At 44.3% G+C, this 17,694-nt stretch overlaps 1 protein-coding gene across 6 annotated transcripts in view; it reads right to left on the reverse strand.

Moving 5' to 3' along the window:
• ABCB10 (ATP binding cassette subfamily B member 10) overlaps positions 1-17,694 on the reverse strand; it is a 45,004-nt gene that overhangs the window by 24,851 nt on the left and 2,459 nt on the right. For 5 of the 6 annotated variants that reach the window (XM_053606333.1, XM_053606328.1, XM_053606332.1 and 2 more), the window contains exons 2-6: positions 10,255-10,455; positions 8,670-8,872; positions 5,601-5,735; positions 4,348-4,494; positions 2,825-2,960 (exon numbers count right to left, since the gene is read on the reverse strand). In XM_053606333.1, coding sequence (XP_053462308.1) covers positions 2,825-2,960; positions 4,348-4,494; positions 5,601-5,735; positions 8,670-8,872; positions 10,255-10,417 — 784 coding nt within the window. In that variant the 5' untranslated portion in view covers positions 10,418-10,455. The remainder of the gene's footprint in view (positions 1-2,824; positions 2,961-4,347; positions 4,495-5,600; positions 5,736-8,669; positions 8,873-10,254; positions 10,456-17,694) is intronic. The other variant, XM_053606329.1, reaches the window with a different exon arrangement.

Consider the following 17,694-nt stretch of genomic DNA (forward strand, 5'->3'; position numbering starts at 1 on the left):
ATAAACAAAATGAGGTCTCTCCATATAATGGAGTATGGCCCAGCCATAGACAGGAACAGAGTGCTGAGACAGGCTACAGTACAGGTGAGCTCTGAGCATGTCCTGCTAAGGGGAAGGAGCCAGCTGCCAAGGGCACACATACGTGGGTTCTGAAGCATCTAGAAAGCAGATAACTCTGCCAGGGAATGAAAGGGAGAGGGTGACAGAGACGGCCCCTTAATGAGCAAGGGTTTTCTGTAGGGAAATGAAACTGTTTTGGAACTAGATAGAGGTGACGTTTGTGAATGTACTAAGTACCACTCAATTGTAAACTTGAAAATAGTTAAGTGTTGCTTTTCTTCAGACATAACTGACTTCCTCTCAGCAGAGAATATACTTGGAATTCTTTTATTTTTCAGTATGTTGTCCCAAGAAGAGACCAACAAAAAAATTCTTAAGTCTTTAATAAACAAAATAGGATTTATGATTTTGCAGGTTCATTATAGAATCATTTAAAAGAGTATAAAAGGGGCTGGGCGCGGTGGCTCACACCTGTAATCCTAGGACTCTAGGAGATGGAGATGGGTGGATTGCCTGAGCGCAGGAGTTCAAGACCAGCCTGAACAAGAGCCAGACCCTGTCTCTAAAAATGAGTGGGTGTTGTAGCGGGCACCTATAGTCCCAGCTACTTGGGAGGCTGATGCAAGAGAATAGCCTGAGCCCAAGAGTTTGAGGTTGCTGTGAGCTGTGACACCATGGCACTCTACCAAGGGTGACAAAGTGAGACCCTGTCTCAAAATCAAAGAAAAAAAGAGTATAAGAGACAAAAGCACTTAAAAACCAATTCACCTTGTTAGAGGAAACGGCCATCACCTTGAGGAGCTTACTGTGTCGGAAGTGTGCAGGAGGCAAACAGGGCACACGGACCTCCACCCTCCTTACCCTAGATGGCGGGTCCTCAAGAAGACATTTGCCCACTGGATAGGCTAACCTCTGGTTAAGAGAGCCCAGTCACCAGTCTCTGCACTCAAACATAGTCTCAGGTCTCCAGTCTCCACACTCAGACACAGCCTCAGGTCCCCAGTCTCCACACTCAGACACAGCCTCAGGTCCCCAGTCTCTACACTCAAACACAGGCTCAGGTCCCCAGTCTCTACACTCAGACACAGCCTCAAGTCCCCAGTCTCCACACTCAGACACAGCCTCAGGTCCCCAGTCTCCACACTCAGACACAGCCTCAGGTTACCAGTGTGTGCCCCAGACACAGACTCCGCAGTGCCTTCTATGACCAACGGTGGTGACCGACTGCCAATGGACTGGACTGTTTTCCAACCCATTCTGTTAAGGCAGAGTTGTGAGCTTGTCCCTTGTGAAAAGGGGGGAATAGAAAAACCCAAACCTGAGATAGCCTCTGTCATGTCAAGAGTACAGAGGAGGGACTAAGAAAAAGCATGTCAAATATGGCAGAGAATAGAACATTAGGGGAAGCCAGGGAAGAAACCTGACTGTGGTCAGGGCTAAGAGGTGAACAGAAAGGCCACTGAGAGGCAAGACAAAAGACTGGAAGGAACAGGACCACAACAGGGTGTGCTGTCCTCCAGCCCAGCAGGCTTACCCCAGGGGATAGAGAGGAAAGAGCCATACTTTGTCCCTGGGTCCTCCTGAGAAGTTGGGCCCTCTGGCTTCTCTAATCACTCAGCGCCCTGTAACCTCTTAATCAGGCCTTTCTTGAAGACCATCCAACAACTAAAATGCTCTTTTCAAGAGTCTCTGCAAGTCTCATGATAGAAAACATCTAAGGAAAAGCCTCTACTTGCAACAATTAGACACCAAACCCTGGAAATGAAACTCTGGCTGAAGTGACACCATTGGACACTTAATGACGGTTAACCAGACCTCAAGGTTATTTAGCTAACCTAACCATTTCATCTCAGTTTTCAAAGACAGGAAGGAAGGTGGCTGGTGCCTCTAACCCTAGCACTCTGGGAGGCCCAGACAGGAGGATCCCTTGAGCTCAGGAGTTCCAGACCAGCCTGAGCAAAAGCAGGACCCTGTCTCTACCAAAAATAGAAAAATTAGCTGGGCAATATGGTGGGTGCCTATAGTCCAGCTACTCACGAGGCTGAGGGCAAGAGGATCGCTTGACCCCAGGAGATTGAAGTTGCTGTGAGCTAGGCTGGCACCACAGCTTGAGCAACAGCTCTATCTCCAAAAAAAAGGCAGGAAGAAGGAAAACAAAAACCAGGAAGTCATTTGTCTCTTGTTGGGGGAACAGGAAAGGTACAGAAAAAAGCACAGAAAACTTCTCAGACTGCACACAGCTTTGGCTCCACGGTTTTTGCTTCCCTTCACCCAGGAATGGACAATAAAAGCTAAACTCTAGACATTCTTCACAAAAACAAGCAACTCTGTTTCATGCACTTTATAATTCATAAATATTTTTTGATTGTCCATTGGTTTTAAATATGGTTAGCTTTGTACAAAAAGTGTTACTTTCCAGTGATTTTCTAACCATGAGCTGTGGGTTTCTGTGTCACACCTGCTTAGCACCACCCTCTTCCTTCCTGCACCTGAGAGCAAGTGTCTTAGCGTTCCAGCTGGGAAACTCTGCTCCAGAGCCACAGCAAACTTCCTGACCACAGAGCTGCTCACTTGTCTGCACAGGAGGGTCATGTTCATTTTATTATATTTTGTTTTTGAAAGCCTAAGGGAATAATGACATTCTAGGAAATACCTTTTTCATTCCAAATTGGTTGATGAGAGGTAATATGAAAACTTCAGTTTCTAATTCAGAAATGATACCCAATTTTTAATGTAATTCCCCAAGCCTACTTAAATTATGTACCTCCAATGCTTACTCCAACCCAGAAAGCATACATTAGGAAGGAAGAGAGTTCACCCACTGTCATGTGGGCGCTGCCCATCAGCAGCCCTCCTTTGTACAGGACAGAAAGCACAATCAGGTTTCCGGACAGCCCGGTCTGTAGAAGGGAGAAAACACAGAAGTCAGATGGGAGCCAAAAACCAGAATGCAAAGAGTTGGAACATGACCTATTATGTCCTTTTTGCATTTAACTGCCATAGAAAGATTTTCCAAAATACTAAATGTCACCTGAATTTTAAATAAAAAATACTTTTGAAATATTGCAGTATTAAAATAGTCTCATCCCCGTGAACATAACCCATCCAATTCCCATTTACTCAACCTACTCATTTGCAAAGGGAAAAAGTAGCATTAAAGATTCCCTACCTAGTGAGAAGAAACAAATAAAAATCTGTTATTATGTGTTGACATATTACATGAAATGTTCTGAAGTCTTGTGTTTGTGACCTGTTTTTACCTTTGTCAGGTGTGTGGTCTCTGGTAAAGGCTGCTGTTTCCTTACTTGTTAGGGCAATGAGAGAATCACCTCAAAAATTACTTTCAGTTTAAACATACCATGAATTTGTCCTCATGGTGATTTTTTATTTCAGTGTTCTATTTGAGCTTGTTGTCACTTTTTTTTTTTTAGAGAAAGAGTCTCATTTTATCACCCTTGGTAGAGAGTTGTGGCATCACAGCTCACAGCAACCTCCAACCCCTAAACTTAGGCGATTCTCTTGCCTCAGCCTCCCGAGTAACTGAGACTATAGGCACCCGCCACAACACCTGGGTATTTTTTTGTTGCAGTTTGGCCGAGGCCGGGTTTGAACCCACCACCCTCTGTGTATGGGGGGCCGTCACCCTATCCACTGAGCCACAGGAGCTGCCCTCACGTTTTTTGTTTTTTTTTTAATACTTCTTTCTTGAAACACACTAAGGTTATTTCAGTTAATCCTCAGTAGGTATCAGACCTGCATTAGAATGACCCAGAGGACGTGCTGGGCATGGTGGTGCCCACTTGTAGTCCCAGCTACATGGGAGACTAAGGCAGGAGGATCCCCTGAGTCCAGGAGTTTAAGGCTGTAGTGAGCTATGATGATACCTGTGACTACCCACTGCACTCCAGCCTGCGCAACATAGTGAGACCCTGTCTCAAAACAATTTTTAAAAGAAGAATGATAGGAAGGCCTATTAAAATAGATTAGGGGTTCCAGCCTGGAGTTTCTAATTCCATAGATCGGGGGGAGTGGGGGGGAGTTCTGGGTACTGGCAAGGTTAACCCCCAGTAAAGCTGATCAGCTGGTAAGGATGCCTGATCTATCTCACCATGCACTGACTTTTCTCAATGATATTTGTTTTCCTGCTCTTTCACAAAAATACTTTAGAGAAAGTCGGTCTTGAAGGGAAATAAAATTGTTTTCTGCTCATGTCAAGAACCACAGAATAAAACTCTCTCATAGTCATAACATCTGCCCCTTTTACTCTTTCCAAAATGATCTACTTACTGCTCCAAAGAAGCCTGCCCGAGCAAACGCCTCCTTCCTTGCTAACTGCATCACATGGTCCACTCTGCCAGCATATTTCTCTATTTCAGTCATTTCTTTCCCAAAAGCTCGAACAGTTCTCACATTTCCAATACGTTCCTCAGCTAGCTGGGTGAATAATAAATACATTTCAGGAGGAAGAGGGTCATGATTTGAGAGTTTCTAGAAGCAGAACTTACATGTGGTTCTCATTTTAAAGATACTATCATCGGAAAGCTGCTTTTTTTTTCTGAGCTCAAAGCAACCCACCCACCTTGACCTCCCAGAGTGCTAGGATTATAGGTGTGAGCCACCATGCCCAGCCAGAAAGCCACTCTTGATACCTGACTTAAAAAAAGGAAAAAAGGCAAGACCATGTGTCACTGCCTGTAATCCCAGCACTTTGGAAGGAGTGGGGATCACTTTCGGCCGGGAGTGCAAGACCAGCCTGGGCAACATAGTGAGATATCATCTCTACAGAAAATAGGAAAATTAGCTGAATGTGGTGGTGTGTGACCTACTTGGGAGGCCACGGCAGAGAACACTTAAGCCCAGGAGTTTGAGGCTGCAGTGAGCTATGATCATGCCATTGCACTCCAGCCTAGGTGATAAAGGGCGGGGGAGCGTAACAAAGCAGAATATAGAGAACAATCTTATTTGGGGGGGAATACCTATTCCTATATATATCACATATATAGGTAGACAGAAAAACAAGAGAGTAGGTAGATGTACAAATATATTTTTATGCAGAGAAAATGACAGAATGGTTAGACTCCAAAATGCTAATGTTAATTTGGTAAGAGAAGATTATATGTGCTTTTGTTTTTTCTCTTTACGTTTTCATATTTTTCAATGACAAACATGCATGGCTTTTGTAATATAACATGAAAACATAAGTTATTTTTAATTTTTATAAAGATAATATTGTACAGCTCTGCAAAGCTAGCTTTATTAATGAAAAGTCATAGTGTCATGAGTAACTATTTTCAAAACAAGATTAACTTTTTTGTCCTGTAAGTGATGGTAAGAATTGAGAACTTCATACAATGTTCAGTCAATTGGGGTCTACTTCAAGATATGGGTAGAAACCTAACTGAGATGGCAGAGTGCAGGTTTCTGGGATCTTGAGGTCTAATGTGAGGAAAGGAAGAAACTGAAGGAGGAAAAGCTGAAGCATACCCTTTAGGGTGTGCCCTCCAGTGCCAGGGAACACGAGGATGAGAAGGGACCTTTACCTGAGTGGCTTCAGCCAGGGAATCCTGAGTGACTTTGGTCAGTTTCCTTAGATATCGTCCATAAATCACAGCAATGATGGACATTGGAGGCACCACGCTCAAAACAAATGTGGCCAGGTTAGGTGAGACAAAAAACTGTTAAAACAAAAAGTTTTAAGAGTTGTGTGTTACCTAGAGTGGCAAGACTGTTATCTACTGCAGAGGTGGAGGAGGGACATGTTTAAATTAACAGCAGGGGCCAGTCTCTGGGGGCTGAGACGGGCAGATTGTTTGAGTTCAGAAGTTGGAGCAAGAGCAAGATCCAGTCTCTACTAGAAATAGGAAAGCTAGTCAGGCATGGTAGCAGGAGCTTATAGTCCCAGCTACTTGTGAGGCTGAGGCAAGAGAATCAATGAAGGCCACGAGTTTGAGGTTGCTGTGAGCTGTGACACCATGGCACTCTACCCAGGGTGACTGAGTTGAGAGTCTGTCTTAAAAAAATAAAATAAAATAACAACAGGCTCGAAGGTGTAGGCTCCTGTTGTACATCCTGTGCTGGTGGAACTTTTCAGACACCTTTAATTTTCACAGAATCTCCTGAGTATTCAGCATGCCGAGCAGAAGTAATGTGACAGCTGCTGGAAACAGGACAGGAACATTTTCTCCTGACCGACACCATGTCCATTGGACGGTACAGTTTAACAACAAAGAGAGAGGACAGGATGGGGGGAGGGGCAGACCACACCAGGGGTTCTATATCCAAGAACCACTTCAAGGCACTAAACAGCCAGAGTAGCAGGTGCCACTGACACGACTAAGATAGCAAAGTCACCAAAAAAAAAACTCCCTCATCACATGATGAACCATTCAAGGAGGACTTAGTAACAAACAGACAGTAACAAACAGGACAAGTAACAAACAGAAGAAGAGTTAGAGTTGTTTTCCTGGCTCCGGGAACTGAAGTCAGCAGGATGGATCTGGGCTCGGCATAAACAGAAGCTTCTAATGATTGGAGTTGCTAAAAGCAAAACCCAATGCCTGGAAATAACAATGGATTTTCATGTCAACCCTGCAGTTTGGCAATTATATTTTAAATGGTCTTAGCATCTCCTTGATAAATTATTAAAGTCTGCCAAACATCATTCGCACAGAAATTAGTATAATCAGTACAGAACTATCTTAAATAAGGCTAAGGAAAAGTTACAGAGTGAAATGTAAGGCACTGGATGGATAAACCAACCATTCATTTGTTTATTCATTCAACAAGTTGTTACTGAATGCCTACACATGGCAAACACTATTCCAGGCACCCAGAAGACAACCAACCCTTACAGTTTTCATGCAAGAAGAGAGAAGAGATGGGACAAACAAGTAAAGGACAGAGTATAATTTCAGGTATCCAACAACAGGAAAGAGCAGGTGCACAAAGGCCCTGAGGCAGAAAGGAGTGTGACAGTAAATGGAATAATAGTTTTTTTTATTTTTTTGAGACAGAGTCTTACTATGTCACTGTGGTAGAGTGCCGTGGCATCACAGCTCATGGCAACCTCAAACTCTTTGGCTTAAGTGATTCTCATCTTAGCTTCCAATGTAGCTGGGACCACAGGAGCCTGCCACAATGCCTGGCTATTTTTTGTTGCTGTTGTTGTTGTTGTTTAGCAGGCCTGGGCCGGGTTCGAACCTGCCAGCCCCAGTGTATGTGGCTGGCACCCTAACCGCTGAGCTATAAGCGCCAAGCCTACCTTTGCTCTTCCTTATGATTTTCTTTCTTTCTTTTTTTTTTTTTTTTTATAAGAGGAAGAGCTGTATTTCAGTCAATGGAGTAAATGGCATAGAAGAATTCAAGTGGCCCCTTATGATTTCTTTAGTAACACTTTTTTTTCTCTAGCTTACTTTATTGTAAGAACACACATAACATACAAACTATATGTCACTCAACTGTTTATGTTATCAGTGAGGCTTCTAGTCAATAGTAAGCTATTAGTCAAGCTTTTGAGGAATCAAATGTCATACACAGATTTTTGACTGTGCAGGGGTTAGGGCCCCATCTCTCATGTAGTTAGATGATCAACTGTAATATTAAAAAGATATATAAAATATCTCATTAATAATTTTTATATTGGCTGGGCATAATGATTCATGTCTGTAATCCTAGCATTTTCAGAGGCTGAGGCAGGAGGATCAGATGAGCTCAGGAGTTCGAGACAAGTCTGAGCAAGAGTGAGATTCCATCTCTATTAAAAATAGAAAAACTAAAAACAATAAATAAAAAAAATAGAAAACTAGCTGGGTGTGGCGGCAGGTACTTGTATTTCCAGCTGTTCGGGAGGCTAAGGCAAGAGGATCACTTGAACCCAGTAGTAATAGGTTGGGTACTGTTATTAGGTACCATTAAGGGGTAGCCATCTGCTATGTGGCAGCTTGTCCTGGTCCTGTCACCCTGCTAGACCATGTCCTAGGCAACAGAGTGAGACCCTGTCTCAAAACAACCTCAATGTTGATATTAATTACATATGGGGATAACATTTTATTTATACTAGGTTAAACAAAACATTATTAAAATTAATTTCATATGCTTTTTTGATGAGATTTTTTTTTTTTTTTACAGGTGGCTGCTAGAACATTAAAATTATATAGGTGGCTTGCTGTATGTCTCTGTTGGCCAGCAGCACCGGTCTGAACAGAAACACAGGTTGAAGAAGTGAAGCAGACTGGAGAGATTTGACCCCTCCAGTTAGGGAAGGAAAGAAGGCTGCAGGGAAAAGCACACCAGCCACAGGAACACAGGGCTGCTAACAGACACCAAGAAGGAGTTAACTCAGTGCCTGGCACCACTACGGGGCTCCTTCTCCTGACGCTCCCTGCCCTCACACCCTGGGCTCACTCTCGGAAAACCTGGCAGTAACACAAGACTCCATTGTCTGGATAATCATTTAGTCTGAAGAGCTGAAGGTGCAGGAGACTGCAGGAAAAGACAATCCAGCTCCTGCAGCATCTGGCAGAGGCTCCGGTGCTCTGTGCTCATGGAATGCGGGAATGCTGAGGACAGCTCAGCCTGACTGGAGGTGCCAGGGAACCTGGCTGACGTACCATCATACTGATCCCTACGGAAGCTTGGGCCCCAGCCCTGAGCCCGTCTGAGAGGTTTTCCGTCAATGACCGCCCCAGCAGTGCAGTGTCTGAGGAGAGGCGGTTAATCAATTCTCCTGTGCGGGTCTTGTCAAAGAAACCAACCTCCTGCCTCAGGATGGAGGAGAATAATGATGTTCTCAGCCTGTTCACGATGCGCTGACCTGCAAAAGCAAACAGAAATCGGCTGCCATTGGGTACTGTCATTGGTATCACCTGCCATGTGGCAGCTTGGCCTGGTGCTGTCAACCTGCTAGACCATGTCCTTGTAAAGTGTGCCCTTGGTGGGGAGAGAGTAACTCAAGCCCCAGCATGGTTAACAGTATTGCTTTTGTAAGGAACACTACTTTTCTCCTAGTAACCAGAGGCTGTGACTGCTAAGGGAACGATACAGGAATAAAATAGAACTTTGGTGATTTTGTCTTTGAATTCATTGAATTCTTGAGATATCTTTTGAATTGTTCCTAGAATTTCTAACTCCGACTTTATTTCCATTCTGTTGATCTTATTTGCCATCCAAATTCTAAATTTGATTTCTGACATCTCAGCCATCTGTTTGTGAACAGGATCCTCTGGTTTGTCTGGTTTGTCATTCCTTGGGGGAGTTGAACTGTTCTGATTATTAATTTTGCCAGTTTTTCCACTGATTCCGCCCCATGATTGTTTTTTACTGTTTAGCTAGATGAGCAGGTAAGGGGCAAGGGAGGGGAGGGGAAAGGGGGGAGGAAGATGAGTCGAGGGAGGGTAACTGGTGGGACCACACCTATGGTGCATCTTAGAAGGGTACACGTGAAACTTACTAAATGCAGAATATAAATGTCTGAACACAATAACTAAGAAAATGCCATGAAGGCTATGTTAACGAGTTCGATGAAAATATTTCAAATTGTATATAAAACCAGCACATTGTACCCCATAATTGCATTAATGTACACAGCTCTGATTTAATAAAAAAAGGGAAAAACAAAGAATAAATACAACATGACCAAGACATTTTTAAAAAGTATCATTTGCAAATAAGTTTTATTATATTAACTTCCAAAAGCTCATTTTGTTCCTCCTTGGAAACCTTGTTCTGTATTAAAACTTTATTTAAATGTTAAGAACTGGTTAATTATCTACAGAGTATTTTATTAGCTAACTGGGGAGCAACAGACTCCCAGGTGGTGTTCCAGAAGTGGCCATCCCAGCTACTGCTCAAGGGGAGACACAACATGGAGCAGGTTAATGAGTTTCAGAAGCTCCCTGAAGAAGGCTTGGAAGTCCAGCCTCATGGCCAAGGGCCTCGCTCTCAGATTCCCATAAGACATATACAGCAACCTGCCCAACTGCTCAGCTCCAGCTATGGAAACAGAGTTGAGAAGACTGCTTGGTGTCAAACCTGTAACTCCGGCACCTGGCAGACACCGGGAGCTGTCCCTACTGGATGGGATGCTGGGAAGAGAGGAGAGAATGTGGCCTAGAGCACAAAGACTCCGATATCTGAACAAATCCACAGGCTTCCCCTGTCTTCTCCAGGATGGCTCACTCCCCCAGAGACCTTTACCTGAAGTCTGCATGAGGTAGACACGGATGGCATTGGCAGCAGCACCACAGAGAAACACACCGCTGAGCCCGAGGCAGAGATGGGTCAGATTGCCACTGTAGTCCACAGTGGGGTTGGTATAGATGACATCAATGATCTTCCCCAAGAAGAAAGGGGCGGACATGGTGATGACACTGGATAGGGCCAGAAATCCAACTGCAGCTGGAAAACATCAGCACATGCTTATGCTCATGGTGCTAACCCAGGAGGCTTCCCTCCCACAGGACTATTTTCAGAGTGTGTACATCCATCTCGGCAGCTCGCACTTCCCTCCCTCTCCCTGCCAGACCCCATGCTCCAAGGACCAAGTGGTGCCAGGGTGAGAGCAAGCAGGGGATGTAGAGATGGGATGAAGCGAGTGATCACCAGTTCTGGCCGCCCTCCTGCCTCTGGATCTTGGTGCTCATTGTAGGTCATGTTTCTCCTCCACTCACACTGCAGTGTTACCTTGGCATCTACCTGTGCACAGCTTGCAAGTAAAGCCCTGATGACATCGAGCATTCAGAACACTCTGAATAACCTTCAGAAAGCAGTTTCAGGGATCTGTTACACATGTAATATGTTCCTTAATGTTACTGCTTTGGGGAATACCAGCATGATATGAAAATAAATATGAATATAACTGATCATGTAGTTAAAGAAGAAAGGGAGTTTTATCAGAAAGAAAAATATTAAGAAAACCCAATTAGAAATAACTCATGTCACAGATAATTGCATTCATAAAAGGCATGCACAAATTTTTTTTTTTAATTGAGACAGAGCCTTACTCGTCATTCTGGCTAGAGTGCAATGGTGTCATCATAACTCACTGCAACCTCAAGCTCCTAGGCTCAAGTAATCCATCTGCCTCAGCCTCCCAAGTAGCTGGGACTACACGTGTGTGCCACTATGCTCAGTTTTTCTACTTTTTGTAGAGATGGGGCTTAGGCTAGTCTCAAACTCCTGGCCTCAAAATATCTTCCTGCCTTGGCCTCCATAGGCATCAGCCGCTGTGCCCAGCCCACTTGCTGGTTTTTCAAGTTTATATAAGCACAGAACATCTCTGGAAGATTCATAACAAACAGGTGTCACAAGTTCCTTCTAAGATGGCATTCAGTGATTGGGAGGCAGGGTGAGAAGGAGGCTTCATTGCCTCTGGGTGCCCTCTGAGGTTGGAACTATGAGTGTGTAAAAATGCAGGGGTACCAGCCAGGTTCCTGATAGGTCTCCTAGAACAGAGTCTATGGCAAGGCTCCCAGGTGGGCACACCACGGAGTGAGCCCAAGGAGACAGAAGTTCCTCACACTCTACAAACAGCAAATGCTTCTCTCTTTGTGGTGTGACTAGTTCTGACACTTCAGCACAGGAACTGCTTTTATAAAATTACCAAAGGGTGCAGAACAAACTCAGTGCCACTGGACACTGAGCTGATGGGTGATAGGGCAGAGTTCTAGGAGAAAAGGGAGTTTTTTAGGGGGGGACATTTTGAACAATCACTCTTGCCCCTTTTTTGTTCTAATACTCCCTCCCCAAAAGGCCTGCTCTAACAACCTCCCTTAAAGTACAGATACCCTATGCTGCTTGTCCCTCCCACTCCCCAGCATTCTCAGTATTTCACCTGTTTATTGTTATTATCTATCTCATCTCTCCATTAAGACATAACAGATTGGGGTCTGATGCATCATCGCTTGCCTACAGTGCCAGGCACGTAGGAAGAGCTCAATCAGGATTTGCTCAACGGGTAAATGAATTTCAACTTTGCAAAGGAGGCTGGAAAGTCTATCCAACCAAAGTTCTCCAACAGCCTAAGTAGGCTCTGGCAGCTCGGAAAGTGCATGTACCTGCTTAAAAACCCATAGCCACAATTCAACCAAGTAATATAAACCTGGCCAACGGCTGTTTCACTTTGATAGAAGGGCTGGGGTCTTGTTGCAAAGCACCATGCTCCAAGCAGGACTGAAAGCCCGTAGGGCTTAGCTTGGCCACGATGAACTGGCAGCTCCAGAAGGCGCTACCCTGGAAAACTTGGGATTCAGCAGAAAATCCTGGTTTTGTCCTTCATCAGCAGTTCACTTCTCCAGCCTTGTGAGATGTGATATGCTCGCTTCCTCCTCTAGTTTCCTGAATCGGAGTTAGGATTTCACAGTAAGAATCTGCTTGTCTGAAATGAAATGCCCCATGATTCTAATTCAGAGTCGAGTTCTTACACAGTAAGGATGCTGACTACGAAGAAGAAGGAATTCAGCTGAATCCAAACACATTCCAGGATACCCTCCTCACAGTTTTAGTGTTAAAAAAAAAAAAAATTATCAGTTGTTTTATTGCCATTTGCCTCTCTGTCTAATTTCAATGTTAAAAAAGTGAAACATTTCTTCAGTTTTTGGTTAGCTGGAATCTTGTTAATCAAGAGTTTATTGCAAATCATTGTCTTCTGACAGTAAGGAATAACTTAGACGGCACCATAAAATTATTTCAGATTCTACACCAAACTCAAGACACAGCTGAAGTGTGGCTCTTCTGAAACCCTCTTCCCCTTTTCTCCATGATTAAGCCTCTCAGTGTGTCCCCACCCTCGCCTATAACTTCTACTGTTATCTCTCTTAGCAGATGTCTTTAACTATGTTACCCTTATTGCACTGAATCAAGGCATTCAAAAGATAAGAAGAAATATCCTTCAGAAGAAACACTAACAAAAAAACCTAAAATGCAGATTGCTGGTATAAGGACTTTGGGAGATATTTAGCTCATGGGAAGAGGACAGAGGTTTGGGGGTGGACGGAAGAAGCTGTACAGTGTGCCTTCCACCTGCCAACTGCTGAACACAGGACAGTAATAGGGATAGCTTTCCTCACTATCACTCAAGGACTAAAAAGGCAGCACTTACGGTAAGTCCCCACTACCATCTGAAGCATTTGATATCCTCCCAGCAATCCTCACATTTTCCTTGTTTTTTCAGACAGGAAACTGAAGCACAGAGAAATGAAGGAACCTGCCCAAGGTCTCTCAGTTTACAAAATGCAGAACCACATTCTGTGACAAAACCTGTCCTCATCTTGCCACACTTCAAGCAGAGAAGCAGCATAGGCCTCACGTGGGGGTCAGGGTAGGCCAGGGAGCAGAAAGGCTGGCAAGACATAGTGGGAGTAGAGACATTGTGGGCACACAAGAAGCAGTGCTGAGAAATAAAGTTTCCAGATTATAAAACAGAATAAGGACTTTGTGGGAAGGCAGGCTTAAAAGTGTTTTCTGTTGGGGACTGATAGATTTGTGTTTTTAAATGACCGACACTGGCTGCAGAGCAAGAAGAGAGGCCAGCACAACTGCAGGTGGGGACACAGAAAGCTGTGCTGGTACCCTAGCGTGAACCAGGATGGGAGCAGAAGGATAAAGGACAGTGAGAAGGACTGGAGATGTTTTTTTCTTTTTCTTTTGAGATAGGACCTCACTCTGTCACTCAGGCTTGGAGTGGAGTAGGACAATCATTGTTCACTGCAGCCTTGAACTCCTGGGCTCCAGCAATCCTCTGGCTTCAGCCTCCTGAGTAGCTGGGGCTACAGGGACATGCCACCACCCTATATTCAGCTTTCTCTATTTTTTGGTAGAGATACGCTACATTACCCAGGATGGTCTCAAACTCCTAGCACCTCAACCAATTCTTCTGCCCTGGTCTCCCAAAGTGCTGGGATTACAGGTGTGAGCTACCATGTCTGGCCTGGATTAGAGGGTTTTTTTTTTTTTTTTGAGACAGAGTTTTACTTTGTCACCCTCAGTAGAGTGCTGCAGCATCATAGCTCACAGCAACCTACAATTCTTGGGCTCAAGTGATTTTCTTGCCTCAGCCTCCCGAGTAGCTGGGACTACACATGCCCACCACAACCCCTGGCTAGTTTTAGAGTCAGGGTCTCGCTCTTGCTGAGCTGGCCTCAAACCTGTAAACTCAGGGCAATCCACCCACCTGGGCCTCCCAGAGTGCTGGGATTACAGGAAGATATTTTTAAGATCCAACTCTCACTCTTAGACGCTGGACATGATGACTGGTTGGATTTAGGCAGCAGGTTAGGAGGGCTAGCTCTGAACTTTAGTCTGATAGAATCAGAACCCTAGCTATACCATCTAGCTGTTTGACCTTGCATGCGTTTTTAATATGTAAAATGGCCATAAGAACAATACCTCCTTCAAGGAACTGTCATAAGGAGTAAACTAGACACATATGTAAAGCACGTGGTATAGCACCCTGTACCAAGTAAATAAGAAATATAAGAAATACAAGCATTATCTTTATTACTGCTGCTACCATGAGAGTGACCTGTGTCTCTTACCTGGCCCAAGGGGTTCACACAGCAGTCCCCCTTGGCTGAATCAAAGGACAGAGGAGGAGAGGTAGCTTCAGGGAAGAAGGTAACTGGTTTTTTAGGCATGTTGGGTTAGGGGGAATCTGAGAGACACTTCCATGGATGCAGGTGGGTATGGCAGGAAGCACAAGAATGGAGCGTGTGGAAGACGGCAGCTGAGTGAAGGGACCCAGGATCTGAGCCAGACAGAAGGAAGTGAGGATATGAGTGGCTGACAGATGAGGAGAGAAGAATAGACTCAGAGGCTCCAGACACTCCTCAGGCTCATGGAGACCCAGGTTGCCACGTGTCTGGTAGAAGGCCAGACTTCCTCCCGCACAATGGCAACAAGTCCTACAGAGTTAGTGGTATCTGCCCCATGCACCAGGGGCTCACCTGCTCAGCACACATGTGATGGGATCCACCTGTGTAATTTACAACTAGCTTATGCCATGTATATGAGAAAAAAAATTTTCTAGTTGCCATATTAGGAAAAAATAGGTAAAATTATTATTATTTTTTTTAGAGACAGAGTCTCACTTTGTAGCCCTTAATAGAGTACTGTGGCAGCACAGCTCACAGCAACCTCAAACTCTTGAGCTCAAGTGATTCTCTTGTCTCAGTCTCCAGAGTAGCTAGGATTACAGGCGCCCACCACAATGCCTGGCTAATTTTAGAAATGAGGTCTTGCTCTGGCTTAGGCTGTCTCGAACCTGTGAGCTCAGGCAATCCACCTGCCTCGGCCTCCCACAGTGGTCAAATTAGTTTTAATAACATTTTATTTGACCCAATACATCTAAAATATTATCCACATGTAATCAACATTCAATAAAATAATCAATAAAACATTAATAAGATACTTTAGAATTTTTTCCCTACTGGCATTTTAGAATCTGATGTGTACTTTATACCACGGTTAATTCCAACCAGCCACACCTCACAGCACAGTTGCATAATGCTAATGTTTTCTCTGAAACAAGCACTTTTTGCTTGTAGACCTCTGTCTTGAGTGGGCTCCAGGACACAGCCACTCTCAGTACTCCTGGTTCCCGCCTTGCCCACTGCACCAACTGCTGTTACCCACTATTCCCCACAGTCATCTCATGGTCTACTTCCATAAAGAAGAACTACAGACTCAGAAAAGGCTGCTGGCTTTGGGTCTAAGAGTGGTCCTTACCAGCATTTGAAGGGAGAGGAGCCCTCCGAGTTCTTAGGGGAACACCAGGGGATGTGGGGAAGGTGTGCACTGCCAGGAAGAGTGGGAAGGCCTGCTGCCCTGGTCTGAGGCCCACCACACAAAGAACCTCCTCTAATCTCACCCAGGCCCACTCCCAAGACCCTGCCCTTAATTCGCCAAGAGTGTTACCACCTCTATCTGCCAGGCACAGCCAGAAGGTTCATGAAGTGCTGCTTATCCCACCAGCCCACCTTCCATCCCTTCTGCATCTTTTCAAAAGATTCCTTCTGTTTAAAGTGATAAGACGAGGAGTTATCAGTGCAAAAGGGCTCTAGGGAAACTTTGTAGGCCACAGCTATAGGAAGATAGCTGCGAATTCCTATCTAAAGTGAGAACCTGGCAGGTGAATGACAGCAGTTCCTTCAGAAAAAATGGAAATAATGTGAAGGCTGCTCTTGGCTTAGATCTGTAAGCTTTCCAAGTGGTAGACTCTGCACATAAAGCTTCTGATACCAGTAACTTATCAAAGTTTTCAGGTCACACTTTAAACAGGGGCATACTTAAGAAACAACTGAAGACAGATGGAAGGATTATTATTCAAATGAAAAGCTGTGTTTTTGAAAAAGGATTCTTGTACTTGTTTTTCTAAAAATTAAAAGTTAACATTGGAATTCCTTCTCTTCAACTCTTTTTTTGGTCTCTTGATTTAAATGCTCTCACACACAAACAACACTATTCTTTACCTCTGGAGTTTCAAAGCGATGTGCCAACACCTGAGGCTGCTCTTAAGATGATAGATTACAAATTAAAAATAAATTACCTCGGCTTTGTGCCTGTAGCACAGTGGTTACAGCGCCAGACACATACACTGAGTGTGGCGGGTTCAAACCCAGCCCAGGCCATCTAAACAACAATCACTAACAAAAAAACAGCAGGGAGTTATGGCAGGTGCCTGTAGTCCCAGCTACTTGGGAGGCTGAGGCAAGAGAATCACTTGAACCCAAGAGTTTGAGGTTGCTGTGAGCTGTGACACCATAGCACTCTACCCAGGGCAACATAGTGAGACTCTGTCTCAAAAAAAATATAAGTAAATAAATTACCTCCCACTCTCTCTTAATCCCACAAATGCCAACCTCTACATAGACTTTAATACATATAATCATATTTCATCAGATTTCCTCATAACATACAATATGTATTTATTATCTGTTTAAAAAGAAAAAGAAAAAGAAAAAAAAATAGTGTGCCAACCCCAGGCTTATTCCCCCAAATTATATACCCATAATTTTTCAATGTAGCAGAACAAAATAGCTCCTCTTCTTAAAAGTGGGTAGAAACCGGGGGCAGTGGCACACACCTGTCATCTCAGCTCCTGGGAAAGTGGGGACTGCCTGAATCCAGGAGGTCAAGATGAGCTGGACAACACAGTGAGACAGACTTGATCCCACACCACAGCAGCATGGCAGAGCCTATGCTGACAGGGTAAGAAGTCACAAGGACGATGGTCAGAGGATAGGCAGGAATGGGCACAATGCAGATACCAACAAACCTGACACCCAAACAACTTTCTCGACATATAACATTTCAGAAACAAAAGTAGATTTCCTCAAGCTTCCTGAGTCACACACAGGAGTGGTGGACGTACCACACAGAGGTGAGGGTCTCTAATGGGGGTCTCTAGAAGCTGCTAGGCTGAGGGGGGGGGGTGTTCATTGTTTCCTTCACTTAAGGAATCTGAATCCTTGCTCCGTGCCACAAACATGCTAAGAACTGGAAGCAGAAAGATCAATCAGACACAGCTCACAGTCCAGAGAGAGCTCATAGTCTCCACTTTTAAAAGAGAAAAAGCGAAGAAAAGATCTTTTATATCAAAATCTACACTCATCTGGGCATGGTGGCTCACACCTGTAATAC

The sequence above is a fragment of the Nycticebus coucang genome, chromosome 10, assembly GCF_027406575.1.
Source record: "Nycticebus coucang isolate mNycCou1 chromosome 10, mNycCou1.pri, whole genome shotgun sequence".
NCBI classification, from domain to species: Eukaryota; Metazoa; Chordata; class Mammalia; order Primates; family Lorisidae; genus Nycticebus; species Nycticebus coucang.